We start from the raw sequence: 20,784 nt of genomic DNA on the forward strand, positions 1-20,784 counted from the left end.
GAAAAGATACAAAATCAGGGTCAAGGGAAGACCAACCTGTGATTTTGAAGTTCGGGAACAGCAGTGGAGTGAGTGAGTGTCTATTGATGCTTTAATAAGTTATGTTATTTGGATATGCTAGTCTGTCTAGCTAGAAGGCTTTAGCATTAAGCAGCTAGTGCATGGTGTAGCAGAAATGGGAAATTAAATTAAATGATGGAATTAGTGGTTATTTTAATTTGAATTTGAGTCAAAACTGCAGATGTCTAGGTAAAAAAAGTAAGAAAACATAAGCTGAACAGTCTTTTGGTTCCAGTGAAATGTAAAGTTTGTTGCAAAAACTGAAATCTTTTTACAGGTTTGAGAACTAGACTGAAGAGGAAGACTTCAGTGTGTGTTCTGTAGCCCTGCTTCATTTGTAATGTTGTCTTAAAGGGTGGTATGTCTTCTGTAAAGTAACAGATGGATGCTTTTTTTCTAACAAAATTAAAAAGTAGCAGTATAAATGATTGGACTATATTGCTGTCATAGGTTTGAAATAGAGGAGCTACATAGATTTCCATCTTGTAGATGTTCCTTGCATCACTGCTTTGTTGATGTATACTTTCTCCTTGCTTCTCAAAGTCTTTTTCAAACTTGTTTTGGTTGGCTTTAACTCAGGAAAAAAAGACTGAGTACTGCTCTAGACCTTGACTGCAAGTTTACTCCAGTTTTGATACTGTTACTTCATTCAGTGCTTTAGCAGGTGGGAGGAAGCTCAGTTTTGCCCCTGCTGTAGAGAAGACATAGGGAAGGGGTGTGATACACAGAAAATTAACTGTACATCTAAAGTAGCATACCATGGCCATACTGATAATCTCAAACTCCCAGATCATCCACTAGGGTTATTTGTAGAGCTGATTTGTAGAGCATGGAGTTGAATCTCCTGGTTTAAAGGTACTAAATTGAATTACATGTTTATTATAGTAGAATATTTCTAACTCACTACTTCTGCCTAAGAAACAGACTGTGTTGTGAAAAAATGTAGTAAACCCTCCTGTATGTGGTGATACTTACAATTTTGAGATCCCTAAAAAATAAGTAAAGAATAAGGGAATTGTYGCTTTTAGGCAGACAGGTAATGACAAAGTACTGTTTGTTTTTTGTTTGTTTTTAAGCGGATACTTCAGTTACTATTAACTGAAAAAAATATTCAAATATAGATAGAAATTCTTGTCATAGCATCCTCCATCCCTTTTAAAGAAAATGCATTTTATTTGGAGTTGTCAGGAAGAGTTGCTAGTGTATGGGCACCATTTATTATTTGGTGTTACTAACACCTAACCGTGGCTTCAGTAAATGCAGCTGTCTAAAAATCTAGGTATTAAATAATCAAAAAATAAGTCTGATGCCATTGATGTTTTTGATAAGTATTGATTTCTCTGTACTGTTAATAGAAAAAGACAATGTGGCCAAGACCTAGGCCTTAGAATTTAGTCAACAGAACAGTCGTGTAGAGCTGTACCCCTTCCACCCCCAAACCAGAAAGTTACTTTCTAAGTAGCRAGAAATCAAACACACATGCAGTCTTCTCCCAGAAGAAAAGGTGCCAAAAAGCTTAATATTAAATAAATACCTATTGGTTTTGGTTAGAACAGTTTTCAAGTAAGTTCAGAATGCAGCCCGTGCTGTAATCCCAGTTTGCAGTGACAGGCATGACTGACTAGTGAGGTGTGCTTTTGAAAGGGAAATTGGCAGCTGGCTTACATGGATGCTCTGAAGCAAGCTGGGACTCCAGACAATCCTGATTAACAAATCCAGTTGACAGCTGTTGCTATTGCTACTGTATTGCACACATCCCTTCATTAAGCTGGTCCAAGCGTTACCCTTGCTTAATTCTTCTCATCTCTTTGGTTTCTGAGTAAGTTGCAGTGCTATGCAAAATGTGTTGGGTGCTGTAGAGGTAGGATAGGTGCAATTGGTGTTAAGTCTTTCTGGTAGCATCTGTTACACTTATTGAGAAGTGAGAACTGGATTTGATGGAACTCTGAACAAGAAAAGCACCCCTAACAGTTTTACAAGGACCTATGTTGACCTACATATAAATTAATTCCATTAGGTCTTCATGTATTTTAGAGTGTTAAGACACTGAAGTTTCTCAAATAGAATTTTTTCCTCGACAGCTCTGTGTCATCCAAACTTGGCACACAGAGCACTGGTATACAGTATCCAACAGGATCTGATTCTGATGACTGGCTATTACTGAGATGAGATGTTTCATTGCTTGCTTTGCTTTGAAGGTGGAGTCTCAGATGAGGACGTATCATGTGCTTTTCTGAACTGATCTTCTCATTTTTATTTCAAGACTAAGTTCAGAGATCATTGTGCTCTAAAAACACAGAGGTACGTGGATTTCGAGTGCTGAACAGGGCAGGAAAGGAAGAATGATGATTTTACGTACTTCAGACTTCTGGATGGTGCTTTGTGATCAGATATCGCACAAGTAATTTAAAAAGTAGTGTAAAAAGTTGGCCAAAAAAGCTCATAGTGGACATTTTATTAGCAGTAGAAGGCAGTTCATCATTCTGATAAGTACTTTACTTTTACCTCCACATTTAGTTTCGTACAGCATATATATATACATATGGGGGACAGAAAGCTAGGTTTTATTCCTTTGTAAGCATCATTAATGAAACAGTTACCTGAGTTTCAGCTGTAGGGCCAAATCATATTTGCTTAAACAGCTTAAGGATTGCTGTTTCATAAATCATCTGTCACAAATTCCTATGATTCCTAAATCAGTTGATCTCCAGCAAAGCCTCAGCTATGTTTTTCCCTCAGCTGTGCACTATGGGTTCCACGTGATGCAAGTCTTTGCATGCTAACTTAGAAAGATAGGCCACTTCTTGGTGTACAAAGAGTCCTATAATGATGCCATTTACTGTTTGCTTCTTAAGTAAAACACAGTGTAAGGGTTCATGCTTTTAGTCTCTGACTGTTGTGTTCTGGATGAATCATTTTGTACAGATAAAATCCATTTGGAAGTCTTATTTAGCATTGATATCTCAAAAGTTCTTTGTACTTGTTTTCTAATTCACCTGTTTACGTAGTTGGTAAGCAAAGGAATGCATTTTAGCTGTTTGTGTTTGTTTACCTCTGACTAGGAGGGTTTTGACCCTGCATAGAATAAAGATTTTTCTAGTATTGTTTCTGCACTGCACTGTAGAATGGATAATAAACTAGCTTTGGAGGTCTTGCTCTGACAAAGGACTGCTAAAAGTCAGTGAAATAACCCTGTTTGTCTACATGTCCGTGTTGCACTAAAGTAGCTGCAACCTGTCAGATCTGTATGGTAGCAGCCTTCATATAATACTTGATTAGGAGTCCTGACTGCTGTAGTTAAGATCTTGGCTCCTTAAGTATTTTTGATTGCCTTTTATTTTTTAGGAGTCACTTTATGGGTCAGAATTTCGCTTTATTTCAGGTATTTACAAACACAAAATAGAGAAATTGCCTGACCAACAGAGTTTACAATCTAAACCTCTTCCAAAGTTATCAAAATAAACTTTGCTATTTCTCAGACTTGTAAAATAGTATTCCAATTTTTCAGTCGACCTGACCCTTCCCTCTGATTTGCTTGCTCTTTCCTACCTCAGAAAAATGCCAGCTCTAATTTAACCTTACAGGTTTTAGTAAGTAGAAATACATTTTTGTTTTTCTTGAAGGGAGGGCAGTGTGGCAATGGATTCATTTTTAAGAAGTCTTATAAACTTAATGCTTTGTAGATGGTGCAACAGGTCTAAGATTCATAGCTTGAAAGGCAAATTTAAACCAAATGGAAATCATTAGGAACAGTAAGGATGGTGCTTTCAGTCATAAAATTTTGCCCTGCTTTTTCAGAGAAGGTAGAGCTACCTATTGTAAAATAGAACTAGCTTCCAAGTTTGTTTTCAGATGACTAAAAATTTCCTTTCACATCTTATCCATGAGTAGAGATGCAGCACTATTCTTGTTCGTTCATCATAGGTCTCTGAAAAACTCATGGGGAATTGAAGGTAGCCCAAGAACTTTCCTGTGGGGTGTAAAAGATTTCATGGTAGATGAATGTCAGCTGCTTTCACTGCTTGCAATAGCTTGAATGACTATGGCTCTGAATACTGGATCAGTAATTATCTTTGACTTGCAAACTACTTCCAAGATCTTCAAAATGTCGATTAAAAGCGAAGTGAGACTATGTAGTTCTAAAATTCTAGATTACAAATTCTTCCCTTGAAGGCTTTTGTTTTTGTTTGAACATAAATGTGTTGGAGTCATTCTAGGAGTGCATGCGTATGAATTAAACAACACAGTTGAAAATAGCCCAGCTACTTTTCTTGTGTGAACTGGAGGAGACCTGTTAAAGTTTTGCATAAGACAAATTGGTTCTCTCTTCCTTCTGAACCTCAACGGTTTTTATAGAGGAGAAACATTGGAGCACAGTCCTGCCCGGAAAGGAGAACTGCGTGGAAGTATGACAAGGCACCTGATGAGGGTTGTGGTGTTCTGGCAGTCCCCATTCTGATTTATAACTTCTGCAGGATGGCTCATACTACATAGGCACCTTCTTCCATATCTGTATACAAACCTATAAACCATCACCTGGCTTGTGTTCAACTGTGGATCAAAGTGAATGACAGTAGGAAATAAGTGAACTTGAAGGTAGTAATTTCTTTACTTTTAAATGCTGCATAGATTTTTACACTGGGAACTGTTGAAAACTAGCAAGCCCTTTTCCTTTTGGTGTGCTCCCTTGAAGAGGATAGCTTGGTTTAGTTGCTTATGTTGTGCTCTGAATGATCAGATATCCCTTGATTATCACTGTGAGCCAGGTGTCATGTTTAAAAGAAATAAAAAATAAAAGACTTTAATTTAGACATGCAAGTGCCTGTTTCCATTCCAGAGGCCAAGAATAAACCACCATTCTGGAGTATCCTTTTTCATAAAACAGTAGGATGCTCAAGATGAGATATCTCAAGTTTGGGGGGGGGGGGACTTGAATAACCCAAATGAGTTGTCCAACAAAGTAGCTGTGGAACATGGGTTTTTGTATCTGTACTATGCCTCACCCACTGTATTCTGTGGGACATCATCGGACTTGTTTACCAATTCTGGCAGTAAATGAAGGCTTCTCAAGTCTATTCACTCTATCAACTGCATTTTGTCTTTCAATGTTCTAGTGTGTGTGTTGTTTTTTTTTTCCTGAAACCCTTTTTCTTTATGGTGTACTTACCTCTAAGCTTGTGAATTAACTTAAGAAATATGGTCAGATGTAGGAATTTAACACTGCTTTTATATAGTCCTTTGCATATGATAAAATACATTAAATAATTAGTCTGTTAGAAAAAGGATCTCTAGCACCAGAAAGTAAGACTTGTAAAAGCCAATAGATGATGTGTGATTTCATTTAAAATACTTTCTAAAGTATTGATATTATAAAACAGTGGTAATTTGTAAGGCTTTTCCAATGTAATATGCAAATTCATTATTTGCTAAAAGGTTCAAGATGACATGCTAAATGTACTGGGCAAAAATTATCATCAATGCGGAAAGTTGACTAAGGGCTTGAATTCAGATACAGGATGATTCATCTTGCCAATTGAAAAGAGCATAAGGGAAAACTACCATTTTGTTCTGCAGTTCTGAAATGTGTTCTTTTAGTTCAGTGAAAACTCTGGCTTTTCACTTTGGATATATAAGGTGTATTTATCTTCACAAAAATGAGTGTGGATATGTGGTTCCTGTACAAATGCAGACTGTGATCTACCAGTATTTATGAAGAACACATGTACAGGAAAGTGACTCTTAAGTACAAGTCATAAATTGAAATGATTATAGAATATACATGGACAAATATACCATGTGTGGTATTGGTAACTGTAATTTCATCAAGCGGTTTTTCAGACTTCATAAACTATGAATGAAACATGATTGTATTGGCCTTATAACAGGTAAAGTAAAATATAGGGTCTGGCTACTTTAAAGTGCTCATAATTCTGCAGCTGGAAATAGCCTTTTGGGACATGATTAAATCTTAAAACCTGCCCATGATTAAAAAAATATATTTCTGTGAAAATCACGTTTAGAAACCCTGGGAAACATTCGAGTATCCACCTCATGAATTTTTACAGTTCCCAGCTTTCTGTATGTAAACATCGTGAGCTATTTTCAACAATTTAGTGATTCTGAGGCGATTCTGTTTTACTTTGAATTCTGCTCCTTCATCACCCGATTATTTTGTTGGTTATGACGGTTTTGTCATTTAGCCTTTTGTCATCTAGCCGGTACTCCTTTACTTGGTGAGATGTTAAAAACTCAATGCTCTTGCCTAATGTTGCTGCTTTGCATGCCAAAAATGAATGAAGCAGCCATGCATTAAAAGGCAGAGCCCTGCGCAAACCCTCCAGCTTACTGCTGTGACCTCTGCCCTTTTGTATCCTGTGACACTCAGCCTGTCTTTGTGCTCAAGTTTATTCATGATGGATACGTTTCCCTCCCAATCACATATGCTGGGCTCTTGCAGAGAGAACAGATAAATTATTTTCAGCTGCGGCCCTGCCAGGCTGGGGCTGGGCGGGGGGGAGGAGGGCTGCCTGTGTGCTGCAGAGGAGCCTGTTTGAACAGGGGCCCCTCCGCAGCGTGGTCAGGACAGGGTGCAGTCTGAAACTTCTCCTGGAATATGAAAGGGGATGCCTCTCAGCTTCTCAGATCCCTTTTAAATGCAAAAGAATGTAGGAAATTGCCAGATCAGTTAGTTAATCAGTGACAACTGCAGTAGGTGTACAAAAAGCATGGCCCTTAAGAGTAATCAGTTGTGCTTGGTGTTTTTTCAGCGCCTCAGCAGGTCGCCGCTGGCCCCACCTCTTGAATCCTCCGCTGGTTTAGTGTCAGCTTTATAAGAGAATGTAATTGCTAGGAGATTTCTTGGTGACTGATGGCAACAATATAAGTCTTCTCTCTGACACCTCCCCCCCAGCCTTGCTTGGGCTTTTTGTTCATGTTATCGTCACATAGCTATATATCAGATCAGTAACTTGAACCACGTATTGACATTAGCAGAATGTATACTTCGCACTGATGACTAAGAAATGTTGCTGTCTGATCAAAACTCAAAATAATATTGACTATATGGGCTGTACGCCTAAGATTCAAACATAATTTACGGAGTTATGTAAAATGTGTTACTGTTCCTCATTAGCGGTGTTATCTTGCAATAACTCTGTATCAAATATTTTCCAAAGTATTCCTGAAATATTTTTGTGACTGCAATTGTTTCTCTTACTTATCTAGGACTATTTTTAGATAAACCTCCTCCTTCTCAATGTATTTTAAACTTACATTGGGATAGAGGATGGTCGTATGACCAAAAAAGGCCTCTTAAAATTCCAAGCTACATAACACTAAAACTGAGGTGTTTCTGGCATAGACTTGCTTCTCTCCCCCGTCCCCCATTTATAATGCACTTAAATGTAAAACCGTTTTTTTATTCCTTTGTACCTCAAATAAGAAACGTCTGAATACATAGTTTTAATAAATGGCTAGAAAATTTGCCTTTTTCTCCTTCTGGACTGGAAAGAAAAGATCGTGTTTGAGGCTTCTTATTTAACTTCATAGATGCTGATTTAAAATTGGCAGTTCTCGTGTTGAGAACACTGTTTGTGATCCAGCTGCTATAGTGAATATAGAGGAAAAGTCATTCAGATTTGGAGTATCTCTTGTTACAACAAGACGTGGTGGGTTTGCATCATAGTACTCCTAGGTGATGCTGTTGTAGTTCTTGTATCAAAGCCGCTGTGAACTTGAATGACGTAGGATATTGTTTCCAAATGCGTGGCACAGGCTGAACTCTGGCTGGTCATTCTCGCATCAGCTGCTTGACAGCAACAAGCTGCCAAATATTCTAAGGCTGTTGTGCCCTCAGTTGCTTCTGTAAAAGCCAGTTCTTTGCCAAAGTCCATGATGTATTAAGGAAATAAAATGCAATCTGGTTCCTACTTAAGTATTTTATGAGAAACTTACCATTACATGCATTTCTTGCACCAAAAATGTTGCTGAATAATATTCATGTTGGTTTTTGCACAAGTACAGTCAATTAAACTATGACTTTTGAGGAAAGGCAGATGAAGTTTTTGCCCTCCCTACCAGCAACCTTAACAAGATATTGACTGCCTTAAATTTGCCACTGCAAATTTCTGGAAGGAAGGTTCTTCTCCGAAAGACTAACTAACTGGATAGGTGTAAAATTAAACTTCTCAGAAATATTTATACTGTATTTGCTGACTCTTCCCACAGGAGGTAGAATATTCCTGAACTGCATGAGGTCATTCTTTTCATCCTTGCAAGTCTGCTCTCCCTTCACGGGGGGAGGGGGGGGGGAATCCCAACATCCTTTGATCTGATAGAAACTTAATTTTTAACACAACCATACTGTCTGAAGTTTGTATTAGGAAAGCATTCCACATTAAAAAAGTGGCTTTTAGTCATTTGGATAACCAAGTTTCATTGGAAGCAACAGTCAAAATCATGTTATAATTGACTTACAGATCTGCTGTTTTATTTTGGTTTGTCTCTATGCAGGGGAAATGTACTGTGCATGAAGAGTTGTCTATGATATAAATGAGAACTAAGCCTTAAACGAGGAGACTAGGCATAGTTCCTACATGTGCAGCTAGGCACTTGCATAACTTTGCATCGAAAGTGCTGATCACTCAATAGGTGAATAAGCTGACAGCACTGATCAGCTGTCTTCCACTGTATGAACTCTTGGCATAACTTTTACTGTGTTGTCAGGTTGTTACATATGTTTATAAAGTTTTTGAATATTTTGCCTCCAACTTTGTTCATGAAAGAAAAATATGACTGTGGTTACTGTCATTGATGTCATCTACTTCCATGTGGCAAATATTCAAATGATTGCCCTTAACAGCCAATAGGAGCTTAGCAGTTTTGAAAAGCACTTTTATATAAAATGTTTAAATGTAGATTTAGTAGGCTATTTTTTAATCCTACGTTTTGAGGCTTCAGCCTCAAAATGACCTTTGGCATGACTTTGTTTTAGCATGAGGCCTATTTCAGCCTACTGCTTCAAAATGAGGTGTTATTTGCATTGCAGGTGTGTCATTCCATTATATAAGTAATTGTTTTGTTTGGTATCTGTCAAGTACTTCAGAATTGTGTCCAAGATGCTTTGTAAAAATATCAGCTGTGTATGATGTGTCTAATTAAAAAAAAAAACAACAAAAAAAACCACTTCTAGCATTAAAGAATTAGTTTGGAGAAACATTTTGGGACGTTCATAAAGAAGACAGCTACTTTTCCAAATTCTGTTTATTCCGTTTACTTGCTGCTTGGCTGTCAAGAAATACTGCTGAATTTCTTGTGCAGGAAGAGCGAGACTTGAATTGGGTGACGTGTTTATTGCAGAAAGTTATTCTGAACATAAGAACGTAAAGATGACATTGTGGGGGGCACATAAATCTGTTTGTTGCCCTTGCTGCTTTTTGTTCTTGAGTGTTGATACCTGCTGCTTTGGGAGCAAGAGTAAGGAAGTTCAAATTTTAGGTTTTGCAGTGCTAAGTCAGGTTAGACTTAATGTGGCAGCCAGTTATGTTCCATTCCAAAAAGTGAGGAGCTGACCAAGGCTGCTCAGTCCATGTCGATCCAGAATATTAAGCTGAACGATGGTTAACTACTATTTAAAAACTGGGTCTAGCAGATCAAGATTGGAACGTTGTAGACTAGGGTAAATGCAAGCTTTGTCTGTTGAGACAACAGGGTCATTAAGCAATTGACTGCGTCCTGGTGGTTGGGATCACACCATCACTTTGAACAGAAATATGTTGTCTAGGCAAGTGTTAGGGAAACCTATTCACAGACTCTTCTGGGTCCAGTCTTGCTGGTATAAACTTTCAGTTTTGGGAATAGAGAGACTATAGAACTTTATACCAAAATCTGTGTATTTTGGTTAAGACTAAAAAGGCTTGCTGTTCTTATGCTTGCTATCTTTTTGTATGTTCACAAACTTACTCAGCAATCTTTCTAGGATTCAGATATTCTCTCCTTTGTCCCTGAAAAATAGTCACTGTTTTGTGAATAACAGCTGGTTTTGACTGATGGGAAAATGGAGAAAATGGTACACGAATTTTAGGGTTTTTAGAGTATTTAAGCCAAAAAAAAGACTGTGCTGAACTTACTGTTGTCAGTCTTGGTCCAGCCTTGATGTTAGTACGTTTGCTTTTGTGAGGAAATGAACTGGGGATGTGAATATCTTAGCTAGAATTACTCTCTAATGCAATTGCTATGTCTGTGAGTTCCTGTGGGTTTTTTCTTTATTTCTTTTGTTTAAACTTGACCAGCCTTGAGGATTTAAGCAGAGAAGGTGATGTTGCTTGTAATGAAAGAAGCACAGAAATTATTACAACTTACAGTAAGGCTGCCTACTTCAGAAATAACTGTTTCAGCATAAATTTAAAATTGTGACCCTACCTTCTCCGCCTCATGACTTGCTTAACTATCTGGAAGACGTCTATCCTATTAGCATAGAAGGTTCAGAGCTTACTAGGTAATTCCAACATTGACTGTTCTCTTACCAAAAAGTTGTCTTATTTTGATCACTGTTGTCCTTCATTCCTAAACATGCTCTGTTAGCCATATGTTGCATCATGGAGGTGTGGCTCTCTTATTTGGGGAGGTAGAATAAGGTTTGGGAGCACAATTTCTGACTGTAAAGGGCTGTTGTCATTAAACTTAAGGTTGAACTTAAAGCTGAAAAAATACTACTACAGTTTGGAAACAAATTCTCAAGCACATTCACATGCTGTGTTTTAAACCTGATTGCTTTAGCAACAGCTAAACAGCTGAAGTGTGAACTGATCTCATGTTCTAGATAAAATGCAAACCTAAAATCTTAAATAGTGACAGTGTTTTCACTTTTAATTTAGGTGTTGCATTTATTTGTGTACACACTGCTTCATAAACTTAGAGATCATTTTTTCTTTTTAAAGAGTATATGCTCAGGAAACTGAAGTGTTCTAGTTTCATAGTACATCTCATTCATTGTAAGTGACAGTACCTAGTTCAAATCTGCAAACTGGGATGGGGTCAGCTGGGCAGGAATTAAGGTGTCTTTAAACAAAACCCTTACCTTATTTTCCTTTTGTTTCTGTGGGTATAGTAGCAGGTCCTGTTAGCTGATGTTGACAGTTGTTAGTGGCTGACCCTCACTTCAATTTTATTGGAAGCCTGTCAGCTGATGAACAGTAAGCTAAGCAGTACAATTCAAATGTGTGTTTGATTTCTGGAGATCCTATGTCATGTTGTCTGTAATAATTAAAGTGAGAATTTTACTATGTAGGTTTCAGTTATTTTTATTGCAAAGTTTCATTACTGCATTGGGAGGGTAGGACGTGCTTGTGTCTTCAAAATGATTCTCTTAGGCATGATTTATGTAATAAATTAGTGAACAAACTCTCACCTGTTCATAATTCTGTGGCTATAAATAGATTAGCTGATGGGTCAGATCCTCTGGTTGGCTCAGGTTTGATATTGTGTAGTAACAGTAGTAGCTATGCACTGTGCTTTTCAGCGTTTCCAAGTGGAGAGGCTGTTCTGCTGAATGGAGATCTTCCATACACTTTTGCCATCTTCTAAATGCAGCGTGCATTAGTGGAGGTAGAAGTATCAGAACTCTTCAGGTGATCTTAAATCAATGGAGGGATCTTCACCATGACAGAGTGACCTGCTCTGGAGGCCCGAAGCTTGCACTGCAAGCTTGAATCAATGGAGAAGGTTCCTTCTTGCTTTGTTGCTGGAATTTTCTTATGCTCTGTTTTAAGAAACTGATTGAGGTGGCAAATATTACAGATGGCTTCTGTATAATAAAGAAAACCAAGTCAAAAGAAATAGGTATTTGAGATGAATGTGGCATGTAGGAGTTTACCCCCAAGTGATTTAGAAATACAAGTGTTAATATCCCAGCCAAGCACTAAAGAGATTTAAGAGCGTAGTTTTAAAGGTGACATTCAAATGCTATTTTAAGAGAAGTGATAAATGCATGTGCTTTCCCTCTCGCCCTCTGCTTCATGCTGTAGAAGGTCCTCTTGACAATGGCTACAAAAAGTGTAATAAACGTGCTGATAGGTTATCCCTAGACTTGTTTGGGTCAAATTGAATACAGAATGCCAGGCATTTTAACTGAAGGGAAAGTGATTGAAATCTTCCCTCCTCCGCCCCAAAATGCAAGAGAGAAAAGTACAAATTTGTAAATCTTGTTTTGCTTTATCGCTGATCAAGGGCAAGTAGGTATCTGCAAGTACAGTTGCAAATAATGACAAAGGTGTAAAAAGAAGTGTTCAGTTTTCATTTGCTTACATGGACAGACTTCCTTGACTGTCATCTTAAACTTTGTTTTCAGATATAAGCCATAGCATCTAAATTTCTGATTTTAAGAAGGAAAGATATCATTAGACTAGTTTTGTTCAAAATAAGCAGATTCAAACAAAATCTTGTGAGTTTTCTTTGAGGGCGGTGGGGTGGGCAAAGCACCATTTCAGAACATGCAATTCTTTGCTGTGGAAAAGCTAATCTGGAGCTTTTTTGAAACTATTCTGTTCAAGTACATTATTTTCTGAAGTCCAAGTGTATATCTCATTAGGTTAGTATTTATTATTTAAATTCATTTGTCATTACTGGTTTTCCTTAGTGAGTTTTCAAGATTATAATTCTGGAGCAAACTAAACTTTAGTGTGGTCTTCTGAAATGTTATAGTTAGTAACATGATTGTGTGAAGATAATGAACTCCAGTGATTGTATCCCCCTTTATCATCATGAGGGAAATTATGATATGGATTCAGAAATCTACCTTATCTTAGAATGAGGCTTTTGAATTTAATTTTCTTATACAAATTGTTTGTATAGTTTTGTTTAAATGGGAAGAAGCATCATGTTGTTTCTCAATTTACAGCTTGATTAAATTAAAAAAAAAAAAGTGTGGCAAAGAAGACTTAAATGTAAAGTTAGGTTTTGGAGTTTGGTATGTTAAAGGGTCAGAAAAATCTGTTGTCCATATAACTAACTTTAAGTCTGCCAAAGGGCTTGGTGCTGGTGCTTGCTCATCTGATTACGCAGCTCAGGGGAATAAGGTTAAGGACATGCTGTTGGTAACTAGAGCGTTTTCAGGGCTTTAGTTCGGCAGATGGGCTGCTTGGCTATATTCGTACATCTGCCTACCTGCTGTGGCAGCTGCTGCTGCTGCATGTTGTGTTCTTTTGTTCTATTCCACCCAAGAAAGGAACACTAGGAAGTGTAGTGAATGGATTAATTTAAGGTTAAGGCTAGTGTTTTGCTTGCTTCCTAACTCTCTATCATAATAAAGCTTCTGATAAAGCTAATGAATCCTTAAAGCAAAATAGATTTTTAAGATGTGTTTTGGAGGCTGGGACTAGCTGATGTTGTCTAAAACAGTCAAGTATATTTTCTATATATTGTCTGATGTTATTTGTTTCAATATTTCCTTTTCTTTTCTTCCACTTCCCCCACTTCCTCTAGGAGCAGTAACCAGACTTTGCCTGACACTGCGTGGTCCAAAAGAATTAAGGAAATATGGAATGACATGAAGGAGATTAGTTGAGGATTAAAGGCTTTGAGGACAAAACACCTCACCGAGGTGAAGCACAGACTAGCATTCTAGTTGTAGCTCTGAGGAGCTGTGTGCTGAAAAAAGATGGCAGATCCAGGAATGATGAGTCTTTTTGGAGAAGATGGGAATATTTTCAGTGAAGGGCTGGAAGGTCTTGGAGAATGTGGATATCCAGAAAACACAGTAAATCCTATGGGGCAACAAATGCCCATGGATCAAGGATTTCCCTCTTTACAGTCATCTCTTCATCATCCCCCTGCAAATCAAAATCAAGCAAAGTTGACCCATTTTGATCACTATAATCAATATGAACAGCAGAAAATGCACCTGATGGATCAGCCGAACAGAATGATAAGCAATGCCCCTGGGAATGGTATAGCATCTCCTCATTCACAGTATCACAACCCTCCAGTTCCTCAGGTTCCTCACGGCAGTGGTGCTGGTGGTCAGATGGGAGTCTATCCTAGCATGCAGAATGAAAGACACGGGCAACCCTTTGTAGACAGTGGCTCCATGTGGGGACCACGGGCAGTTCAAGTGCCAGACCAGATAAGAGCACCATACCAGCAGCAACAGCAACAACAACCACAGCCGACACAACCACCACAGGCACCCTCTGGACCCCCTGGGCAGGGCCATCCTCAGCACATGCAGCAGATGGGAAACTACATGGCTCGTGGTGATTTTTCAATGCAACAGCATGGTCAGCCGCAACAGCAGAGGATGAACCAGTTTTCTCAAGGCCAAGAAGGCCTTAATCAGGGAAACCCTTTCATTGCCACCTCAGGACCTGGCCACTTGTCTCATGTGCCCCAGCAGAATCCCAGTATGGCACCTTCTTTACGACACTCAGTCCAGCAATTTCACCACCATCCCCCCACTGCTCTCCATGGAGAATCAGTAGCCCACAGTCCCAGATTCTCCCCTAATCCTCCTCAGCAGGGTGCTGTTAGGCCGCAAACACTTAATTTTAGTTCTCGGAGCCAGACGGTACCCTCACCTACTATAAACAACTCAGGGCAGTATTCTCGATATCCTTACAGTAACCTTAATCAGGGATTAGTTAATAATACAGGGATGAATCAGAATTTAGGCCTTACAAATAACACTCCAATGAATCAGTCTGTACCAAGATACCCAAATGCTGTAGGATTTCCGTCAAACAGTGGTCAAGGACTAATGCACCAGCAACCCATCCACCCTAGTGGCTCACTTAACCAAATGAACACACAAACTATGCACCCTTCACAGCCTCAGGGAACTTATGCCTCTCCACCTCCCATGTCACCTATGAAAGCAATGAGTAATCCAGCAGGTACACCCCCTCCACAGGTTAGACCTGGTAGCGCTGGAATACCAATGGAAGTTGGCAGTTATCCAAATATACCCCATCCTCAGCCGTCACACCAGCCCCCTGGTGCCATGGGAATTGGACAAAGGAATATGGGCCCCCGAAACATGCAACAGAATCGTCCGTTTATGGGTATGTCTTCAGCACCACGGGAGATGGGTGGGCACATGAGACCAAATGGTTGTCCAGGTGTTGGCCTTGCAGATCCACAAGCAATACAAGAACGACTAATATCTGGCCAGCAGCTTCCCAGTCAACAGCAGTCTTTTCAACAGCAAATGCCAACCTGTCCTCCCATGCAGCCTCATCCAGGGATACATCATCAGTCTTCACCACCCCCACATCCTCATCATCAGCCTTGGGCACAGCTTCACCAGTCACCACAAAACACACCACAAAAAGTGCCTGTCCTTCAGGTAAGATACTTCCAATGAGCAGAAAATTCTTTAAATTACCATAATGCATTTCAGTATACACAAGATTTATGTTTTTAAAATAGCTGTTCTTGTTTGACCTCCCTTTTTGTTGTTATTACTTGTTATTGGGTTTTCTTGCTACGCAGAAACAAAAGGTAAAATGAGATTCAGGTAGCTTGCTAATGTTCTTATAGTACTTACAGGATAACACTATGGATATACCTAAATCTGATACAGCAATAGGAAGAACGGAAGACTTGTGGGTTGTGGGGCGGTGTTTTTTTTTTTTTTTTTTTTTAAATCACGTTGGTCCCTTTGAGGGGAAAATGGAAAGCATGTGTGACAATTGTCATTTAAACTAATAATTTTCATATTTGCAAACTTGTAGGAAAAAGTTAATTTTATAATGGATTTGCTTTAACCAAACTGAAGATTTTCTATAAATACTATAGGAATGTTTTATTTTTCTATGTTAAAGCTGAGTTTTTACATGTGAAAAAATTTTCAGGATGAACTTTTTCAGCACTAAGTGATGGGGCAACAGTTTATATAAAAAGAAGACAACAGATGTGAATCGTAGTCTCAGATTAGATCTTCTAAAACTTAAATGAAATCTCAGATAGTATGAAAGTTTTATTTTACTGAGTCTCTGATCTGTTGGATTTCAATGAAAATATATTGCTCCTGTGTTATTTTTTAATTAAAAGATGGAAATGTTAAAACATCTGATCCTTCTGTAGCTTAGCAGGTTTGATTATGTGTTAGTGTATTAAGCTTGAGCTGAAAAGCTGCCTTTTGGGATCCTTAGGTTTGCCATCACTTGCCTCTGGCTCTATCAGTCAATCATGTAAGAAGTTTTGGTACTGAATGAATAGGTGGCCAGGATATCAGTGTTTTTTTTTTTGGTGTTTGGTGTTTTTTTTTGTTTTTTTGTTTTTTTTAGAAAAAACAGTCAGTAGTTAATGCCAAGTAGCTCTCCCCGTATTTGGAGACAATTGTTGGAATGCAGTCATAATGATACGATGCTACAATAAGCCTAATAAATCATATAAACAGCTGTCCTAGCCAGTGTCCCAGGACTGTGCGGAAAGCAGCTGCTCAGCAGTCCCTTCCAGTGCTGCCTGCCGGCTGCTTCTGTTAGCTGCTCAGCACAGCATGAGGTGGGTCTGGGAATCAGATGCACGTACTGCAGAAAGGCAGCTGACAAGGAGTGGTAGATGTAGCAGCTCAGCAGCTGGGAGAAGCTTCCACATTCTCCAGGGAAGAAAGGAGGGGGGAAGCATTGGATATGCCGTAGGGCGCTGAAGTCCTGGAAGGGAAATCAGGGACTAAGTTGGGGTAAGGGAAAGGACAGGATCTTTATGGGAGGGAAGAGGAAGCTGTGCTCTTGAAAGGAAGAAAGAATGTCTTCAAGACCATCCCCACACCCCCCAAATTAGTGTGAAATTTTCTACATGTATTTTTCCCTTCCTCCCCCGCACCTGCATGCACATGCTTTGTTTGGAGAATATAAATTCCAGTTCTTGCGTGCACATAGAACCTGTGTTCAGTCCATCGCTCCCTCATGGAGGGAAAGAGTTCTTGACAATACTGCTTGGGTTATCAACTGTGTTGGGTAAGAGGGACAAAAAAGGAGAGAACTCATGACTGCCTTCAGAAAACAACAGAATGAGCAGAAATTTGGAAAAGAAGGAATGACAGCATGGAGAAATTAGTACAAAAATGTTGACAAATGGCAAGAGAGGTACAGGACTGCAGAGTTTGTTTTTTTTGTTTTTGTTTTGTTCCCCCCCTCCCCCCCCACAATAAAGGCTAATATGTCTAGGAGAAAAACTTAAAAACTTGAAAGGAAATCATAGAAACGGTAACACAAGATGTATGAAATAGTAAAGAAACAAAAATAGGTGAGATGGCATTGCTCATACCTTTCACTACTAGTGGTGATGGGTGGTGGGGAGGAAGGACTTAAGATCCATTGTAGTAAACACTGAGCTCTAAAACTGTGGTGTTCTGCATTAGGAGTTAATTCGGTGTTTTCCTCTGATCATCCAATAAACTTTTTTTTAGCAGCAACAGATGGTTTGGGAGGAGAAGGTCTACTTGTAGAAAGGAAAGGTTTTTTAAATGTTCTTGGAACATTCGTTTTCCTTTAATCACTGAGGAGGTAAAATACAGGCAGCTCAAGTTTTAAATGATCTGTGCAATCTATTACGAAGTTTTAAACTGCAGATAAGTAGCTTGAACAAAGGTAAGTGTTGAAACTAAATAATTAGAGGAAAAACACATGAAAATTCAAGTTACTTGATTAAAATCAGTAATTCAGACAATTGTAGCTAGCCAAGTAACTTCTCTGTTAGTCTGCTTCTGTTAAGTTTTTATTTGGTACAAGTTATTGTTACATACCTTCCCTTTAAGTAATAAGTTTGAGAGATGATAGGTGCAGTTTAGTGTGTTTGTGTTAAACCTGACTATAGTAATGAAACACTTGAAAGGAAGGTATTTCCCCCTTGAAAACTGTTTGGATCAAATATATATTGTTCAGGTCAATGAAACTCTGTTCCTCCCCACCCCCTAGGGAAAAATGCAGATGTGTGAAAACCCTGCTCTTAAGATGAAATACAGAATTTGTAGTTATCCTGTCTGACAATGTCTTGTTTTTTTTTCTTCATGTCAGTTGGCAGAAGACTGTTCACTAAAGAACACTTATTTAAATGACTAGGTTGTTTTTATTTGTATACAATTAATTAAGAAAAATGAGTTTAGTCAGGGAAATTAAAATCACTGTACTTTTAAATCAATGGAAGTCATCTTAGTAATTATTTTTCAGTGATTTGAAGCTAGCCTTATCATGGGAAGGCTGTAATACTTGTGGTTAACCAAATTACTGTTTTGTTTTTAGATATCTTGGAAGGAAAGTGAAGTTGTTTTGCTTTTAACTTGAAGGAGATTACTGTGTCAGTTTTAGGATTCTTTGTTCCTTGTGTACAAAATGGCAAATTATTTTGATTGGGAGATACAACTAGTRATTGACAATTCAGCTGGTCTAGATTAGTAGCACAGAGCTAAGCAAGGTTATTAGGACCTTGTTAGTAGTCAGTTGCTGAATTCAGGTTTTTATAGGTAACCGTTTATAAGAACGACTATAACACTGGGACATTCAATTACTGTGCTTGATTTTCAAAGTGGTGTTTTGAAAATGTTCCTCACCAACGTCTTTTAGAAGAGTTCAGTGGCTATGGGATGGGGAGAAAGGCTCTACCATGGCCAGGTGATTGGCCAAGGTACAAAGCTGAGGGTAGGAGTCAACTTGTTTTCACAGTGGAGGGATCTGTGCTGAGCTTAATGCTCTTTAATATGTTCATAATCGACCTGGAAAAGAGTGAAGAGAGATGACAAAGGTTGCTGCTATTGTTAAGATATTCAAAGAGTAAAGCTGAGTGCCAAGTACAGAGTGGAGAAGGACCTTACAATAATGAAACTAAATAATTAGAAAGAAATACAACTGGAATGTCAGTTGCTTGGCCGCAAGCTGTGTAAATCAAGGCATGCTGCCTGTGCAATGAAATGACAGACAAAAATCTCTAAAGACAAATGTAGAACAAAGCACAAGAGAAGATGTTGTTCTCAGGTGGACAGTAAAGGTGTCTGAGCTGGTTACCACTGCTCAGGAACAGGATCTTGGTGTTGGATGGCTATCTGAAAATATGCTATGACAGGCAAAGGAGTAAAACATTAGGAATGGTTATGGAAGTAGTAGAGAGCAAAACGGATTATTATCATGTTGCTACATATATGCATGGTATGCCTGTGGGTCAAGTGCTGTACAGTTCTGGGTCCCTTCCTCCCACCTAAAACGAAACAAAACAAAAACAACAGTAGCACTTGAAAAAGCAGGGAGAGGGATGATTTGGGAAGAGGGAAGGGAGAGGTACAGAGGAAAGCCTGTAAAATTTTGAGTGATAAAGGGGCATGAAGAAGGTGAATGTGAAACAAGGATTAGTGGCCTTTGTTTTTGTACTTTTAGGGTGTTCAGCAAATTATCAGGTGGCGAGTTCAGAACAACATATTAAGATGCTGATCTCTCCGTTTCGAGATGTACAGAAAAATTGGTGCTTGTTAAACACGAAGGCACTACATTTGGCCCTGCAGATCTGTGCCATTAATAACAAGTGGCTGAGAGTTTGTTATGAGGATGCATCTACTATATGTGTGTCCAGTTCTTGTCCACTTCCACAGACACTATAACTATTTTCAGAGAATTTTATTAGTGGTAGAGTGAGCATAAGAATTTTTTCTGTCAACATCAGGCCGTCTTGGGGACGATTCTGTATAGAACTTCTCATTTACCCACAGCTACTGTTTATGTTTGTGGAACATGTTTAATGAATAACACTCAAATCTACACTATTTATGGTTGAGTATGGGAATAATTAAAGAAAGGATAATTATGGTTTAAAGCCTCTATGCTAGATTAAGTAGTGGAACTTGACAGTGGGTACTGACAGTGTTGAGGAATCCTGGGTTGAGGAATCCAGCTACTTTCTGAGAAGGTACTTATTTTGTGTCACCAGTTCACTGCCAAAAATTTTTTTTTCTGTTCTCTTGGTTATCTGTGGACATGTGATTTTTTTTTTTTTTTTTTTTTTTTAAATCACTCTTAGCTCTATTTGGTATGAGTGCATTGGCTTGAAATTTCCTGTGCTCCCTAGGAGGGGAAGAGACAGGGAAAGTCCTGCTGAGTCACCAGCAGAGTCATCCCTGTGACAGGATCTTCCTGTGTTTTCAAACTTTGTGTTGCTGCCTCAGCTTAATTTATACCTGAATGAAGAGGTATGGGAACTACTATCAACTTGTGTGATTTGAAGTGATATTCTAACCCAGCAGAGAGTGCTTGTGAAGTCAGTTCCACTTGTACGCTGAAATGAAGTTGACATTCTCCTGGGTGGTTTAATTTTTCTAATGCGTAGAAACAGTATAGTAAGAAGAGACTGACTCTGTCGTCTTATTGTCTTCACATAATCAATTGTCTTTCAGTCTTTGTACTATAATTTTATTTAGTAACAAATGGTATTATTTTAAATAGGTAGGATTTTTTGCTTAAATTAATATTTTTAAGCAGTGTCCCACAGGTCCAGAGAAAACTGTTAGCTGTTCCATTGTGTGTTTAGCTTTTTGCTGTAAATAAGTAGAAGTCCCAAAATTTAAAAATTTCTAAACACTATTAGTTGGGTACCTTTTATTTTGATTCAGAAGTTATGCAGCAAAACCTCATGGCTGGCCCTGGAAATTCTAGTCTCCCTTTCCAAGTGTTCTTGCACCAGCAAAAACTAGTGGATATTGGCAAAGGTGCTAGACTAAACAGAAAAAAAAAACCACTAATGCTGAAC

The 20,784-nt window shown here is 38.6% G+C and overlaps 1 protein-coding gene across 6 annotated transcripts in view; it reads left to right on the forward strand.

Moving 5' to 3' along the window:
* Positions 1 to 20,784, forward strand: part of CHD7 (chromodomain helicase DNA binding protein 7) — a 132,949-nt gene that overhangs the window by 29,095 nt on the left and 83,070 nt on the right. For 5 of the 6 annotated variants that reach the window (XM_026054698.1, XM_026054703.1, XM_026054702.1 and 2 more), the window contains one exon: positions 13,540 to 15,397. In XM_026054698.1, the coding sequence (XP_025910483.1) occupies positions 13,715 to 15,397 (1,683 nt within the window). In that variant the 5' untranslated portion in view covers positions 13,540 to 13,714. The remainder of the gene's footprint in view (positions 1 to 13,539; positions 15,398 to 20,784) is intronic. The other variant, XM_026054700.1, reaches the window with a different exon arrangement.

Source organism: Apteryx rowi, unplaced genomic scaffold (genome assembly GCF_003343035.1).
Source record: "Apteryx rowi isolate R43461 unplaced genomic scaffold, aptRow1 scaffold_96, whole genome shotgun sequence".
Taxonomy (NCBI): domain Eukaryota; kingdom Metazoa; phylum Chordata; class Aves; order Apterygiformes; family Apterygidae; genus Apteryx; species Apteryx rowi.